Consider the following 5,200-nt stretch of genomic DNA (forward strand, 5'->3'; position numbering starts at 1 on the left):
ATCTTTGTGGGCAAATGTGAAGCATTAGCGCACATTTTGGCTTCGGTCGCTGCTCCTGCACGCTCCCGGCATTCTGATGTTAACAGGAAGTGACGTCACGTGTCTTCTTCCTGAGTTATTTGGGCTTATTTTGTATTCCACGCTACACAACCCCACAAAGAAGAGACTAGACCGCAGAAACGGTGGCGAATCACTTCAGAAACAATAAATATTGCGTTAAAGTTGCAGGAAAGTTGCGGTGTTTTGGACAAAGTTGCAAAAAGTTGCGATTTTGCGGCGTTTGCTTGATTTTGCGTTAATAGTTGCAATCGCAACATCGTGAAATCCTGGAGGGTCTGAGAAAAACTTCATTCAGCCGCATTTTTGCTGGCTACCTTTTGCTGTTTGACCAAAAATAGTTTCCAAATGTCGGCCTAATTATATTCGGTGCTATTCCCGATCTGCGTAACGATGTTTGTTTTCAACTATCTTTGTTGTAACACCACCACTGATTGGACAAGAGTTCTCGTTTATCTGCCGACGCTTGTGATTGGTTGATGTTGGGGGGCGGGACTCTGCGTCATTTTGATTTACAGGATAATTTTAGGAACTTTTCCAAAATCATGGAATGTTGAAGTGAAACACTTTTTGCTGTATTTTTGTCAAAAATTTGTCAATGTCATTATTCCACCATGTGATAAGACACTTCCCTTCCTCACATTTCCTTAATTGCAACAAATTCAGCGTTTCCAGCTGGATGAATAACTGTTGATGATGGTTTTTTCCCTTCGTACCTGGATTTCCATGCCCTGCTCCAGCAGCCTCTTGGCTTGGTTCTCCACCTCCAGCCTGGCTCTGCTGATCAGCAGCAGCTCGTTCTCTATCACCTCGATTCCACTCATATCCACACCTTGAGACAGGTAATCTGGAGCAGAAATAAAAAAAAGAAGATTGTATTTAACCTGTGGAGAACACGAACAAGAACCAAAATGTTTTCCCAACTCCAATCAAAGCTGGCTGTCAGTCAAACTTCATCAACACGTCTCGTTTATGATTAAATGATCAGATTTCGTCCCGCTGACAGAAAAAGACGACAGCAGGACTCGTGAGCTTGACAGATTTGTCAGCAACACTTCTTTCAAAGAAGCACGCAGCACTTGTGACAATGTTTAACATTTCCACTGCTTTCTGCACTCGTTGTCCTCCCACAAGCTCAGGAAAGAGTCATTGTGCTTTAGAGGACTAAAAGGAAAAGAGTTAGGCTGATATCAGATCGATCAAACCCTGCCGATATTATCGCTTTTCTTCAAATTACAACGCTGCTCGTTAGTGGTACACGTGCTGAAAGCTATTCTAATTTTAAACCAATTAAAGGTCTAGTTTTCCTTAAAGAAATGCATTCTTTCATGTCAACACAAAAACAAAAAAATGGCTATAATTCAGTCAAAGTCTGACCAAAATCACTGCAGCGAATCCGTGTACGCTTCGTTCTTTGGTTTTTTCTCGTTTCAAAATAAAAGTGCAAAAAACAAAACAAGCATGTTTTTTTTGTCTTTTCGTTTTTAAAACAAAATTAGAAAAACGGCAATTGCCAAAATAAAAAAGAGGGTACGTTTTGTTTTGGTTTTTGTTTTTTTTTAACTGCAATGGTTAAACCAAAGATGAGCTTTTATTTTGTTGTTAATTCAACGGGACCTTATGGCGGAACCAGAAATGAAGACCTGAACTCCCGGCAGTCACCAGCAGGTGGCGGTAATGTACACCTTCAGTTTCTTGCCAACCGCCATTAAAACAACAAAATAAAAGCTCGTCTTTGGTTTAACCATTGCAGTTAAAAAAATAAAAAACATACCCCTTTTTTATTTTTGCAACTGCCGTTTTTCTAATTTCGTTTTAAAAATGAAAAAACAAACAAACAAAAAAACATGCGTGTTTTCCGTTTTTGCAATTTTATTTTGAAACGACAGAAACCAAAGAACGAACCGTACACGGATTGAGGCGCCATCATTTCTCGATGTCAGATGGACTTACTGTAAATTTAAGGAGTGCTAGGTTTTAAATTAAAAACTAAAAAATCATCTTAGCTAAAACGAATGATGATTTGGACGTGTTTAAAACGTCGGAGGTGTTAGGGTTAGGCAGCGTCACAAAGTTGAAGTGTTTTTAATTTCGTCCAAACTATAAATATTTTCTTTTGCTTCCTATTTTGACACGTTCTGAGAGGACGCTCCAAAAGGTGCGAGGACCGACATCAAACCTTGTCAGAGTTTGAAATTAGTGCAGAACTCTTCTTCCCAATGCCAGGTTTGAAGGCAGAGAGGGGGGTGGGGGATTTGGACGGACATGGACCACGATAAACGGACGCGCTCCGAAGACATGTCCTTCTTTAGATCTGTGTTTGTCGGAAAGAATGGGAGCGAGAAGCGGTCGATCTTATCTGATTTATGTCCTAAAATGCTCACACACTTCTTCCTGCTGTTCCCTCTTCATCCTCCTCCATCGAACTCTGTCCTCTGTCCTCCATGTCCTCTCTAACTGCGTCCATATATGTCCTCTTTGTCTCTAACATCCTTCTGTCCCTCCTCTGGACATGTCCAAACCATTTCTAACTTTATCTCCCAGTCCTTCAACCTGTGCTGGACCCCTGATGTCCTCATTCCTCTTCCTGTCCATCCTCGTCCCTCCCAACATCTTCAGCTCTGCCACTTCCTGTTGTCTCCTGTCTTTTTGTCTCCAAACCATACAACATGGCTGCTCTCACCACTGTCTTGTAAACCTTTCCTTCGACCTTTGCTGTCACTCCTGAAACTTTTCTCCATCCTCTTCTCCACACTCCCCGTTTTCCTGGACAGTGGACCCCAAGTCCTTCCAGTCCTGCTCCTTTGTGACCTCTGACCTCCTCGTATCCCTCACTGCTCCACGCCTCGCTGCCCTTCCACACATAAAACATCGACCTTCCTCCTCTGCATCATGTCAGTCTGTATGAATGTAACTTGTCGTGTAAAAGAGCTTTGAGTGGTCAGAACGACTCGAAAAGGGCTGAACAAAAGCAGTCCATTCACCATTTAATACCCAAACCATTTTATTTTATCTGTATCTGTTTGTGACCCTGTTTGAATTAGAAAAAAATCCACGATAAATCCAAAATTGTGTTCAAAAATCATTAAAGTTGTAAAATGTGCGATCAAAGCGGTTTGTAACAGAGACATTTAGATGCGTCTGCCAGTCGTCACCTCATATTTCAGTTCAATTCAAAGATACTTTATTAATCCCAAAGGGAAATTAAATGTCGTTGTAGCTCATAGTCCTGGTTTTGTTAAAGAGTTGATGGCTGTGGGCAGGAAGGGTCTCTTATAGCGGTCTGTCCCGATGTGTCCTCGGTCCTGGTGTCCCCACCAGGTGAGCCTCGCTGGCCTCCTGTGGAGCCATGACGGCCGAGCTCTGGAAGCTCAGGTCGGTCTTGAAGTCCTGGAGGATCTCCTGGACCAGGTGCTGGAAGGGCAGCTCGGTGGTTCTGGTATCGGTGGACCTCCCTGAGAGCCACGGTCCCGATCCTGATCCTGCAGCGGTGAGGCTTCTTCTCTCCGCTGGTCGGGGCGCTCCATTGGGCTGCTTCCTGGGAGCTTCACCTCCAGTGGATTTACGGACGCTCTGCTTGATTCTGGCCATGACCGGACTTCAGGGTTCTCCCCGTTTAACACTCGTTGCCATGGTTACGCATCATCACAAGATGTCCAAAAGTAAAACGTGGAACAAACTCCCTGTAAGCTGCAGGTCTGCTGAAACTCTGAGACTTTTCTGCCTTTCCTTAAAGCCGACCATCACTGCTCTGATCTGTTATTTCATTTTATTCACTGTTGTTTATCTTGTTTCTATTAAAATGTATTTGTTAGCTGGCTTTTAGTACTCTTAGTTAGCCTTACAGGACCTTTATTTTATTTATCTTTTATTAAACTATTAAAAGGTTTTTAACTCTTAGCTTAGTTCGCCTTTGGTATCTATAATCAGCTTTTATCGCGGTTTTTAAATCCTAGTCTAGTTTCTGTTCACTTTCATTACATCCTAGTTTGGTTTTCCTCAGTTTATTTTTAGTTTGACTTGTTTTAGTTTTACTCTGTATTTTTATGTAACTTTAAATTAGTTGTGTGTTTTCATGGCTTCTGTTCGGCTGAGGTTTTTAAATTCTAGTTTAGTTTACGTTATATCATAGTTTGATTCTCCTCAACTTATCTTTGATTTATCTTTAGTACGACTTAGTGTCTCATGTTTTAGATGTTTGGCTCTATATCTTTGACATCGTTGTGTTTTATGACTCTGTATTTTTATGTTCACATGTTGTACAGCACTTTGTACTGCCCTGCTGCTGAAAAGTGTTATATAAATAAATTTGACTTGACTTAAAAAGGCTTCAGTAAAAATCCTTCCAGCTGCACAGCATCCGATACCAGAGGAAGTAATCATCCAAAAAAAGTGATTTACATCAAGAAAAAAAGAGGAATAAAGTTTTAAAAAGCAATATCTCAGAATAAATGGAACAGCCACCTTGAGCGGCGCAGTTCTAGAACCGATTATTACTATTATTGCTGAAAAAGTCTCCAGTTTTCTGTTGTTTCTCTATATTTGCTCTTCCAGCAAAACATCAGCATCTTTGCTCAGCCTACAGAAATCCACATTACAGCGACAAGATATGAAGCACAAACAAATAAGACAGCATCCTGGAAGGCAACAGATCGGAGTTTTCTTTCTGCTATTGTTGCCATGCCAACGCCAAGTAGCCCTAATTAGTGTTTTCACGAGCTTCGGTCCAGAAACATTTAGCGGGGCAATAAGGATAATTCCTTCTGATGGAACAATCAGGTGAGCAGCATCCAGCAGAATCCGTGTACAGTTCCTTCTTTGTTTTTTTTTCCTTTCAAAATAAAAGTGCAAAAAAACAAAACAAGCATGTGTTTTTTTTGTTTTATTGTTTTTTCAAACGAAATTAGAAAAACGGCAATTGCAAAAATAAAAAAGGGTTTTTTTAACTGCAATGGTTAAACCAAAGACGAGCTTTTATTTTGTTGTTAATTCAACGGGACCTTATGGTGGAACCGGAAATGAAGACCTGAACTCCCGGCACAGAACTGTTTCAGTCACCAGCAGGTGGCGGTAATGTACACCTTCAGTTTCTTGCCAACTGCCATTAAAATCCACAAGAAGAAGAAGAACTTTTTCAGTTAGC

General features: G+C 41.2%; 1 protein-coding gene across 1 annotated transcript in view; it reads right to left on the reverse strand.

Annotated features, from left to right (window-relative positions):
• cog5 (component of oligomeric golgi complex 5) overlaps window positions 1-5,200 on the reverse strand; it is a 63,757-nt gene that overhangs the window by 40,329 nt on the left and 18,228 nt on the right. The window contains exon 7 of the mRNA XM_017438211.3: window positions 774-904. Within this exon, the coding sequence (XP_017293700.1) occupies window positions 774-904 (131 nt within the window). The remainder of the gene's footprint in view (window positions 1-773; window positions 905-5,200) is intronic.

This window comes from Kryptolebias marmoratus, linkage group LG1 (genome assembly GCF_001649575.2).
Source record: "Kryptolebias marmoratus isolate JLee-2015 linkage group LG1, ASM164957v2, whole genome shotgun sequence".
Lineage (NCBI taxonomy): Eukaryota > Metazoa > Chordata > Actinopteri > Cyprinodontiformes > Rivulidae > Kryptolebias > Kryptolebias marmoratus.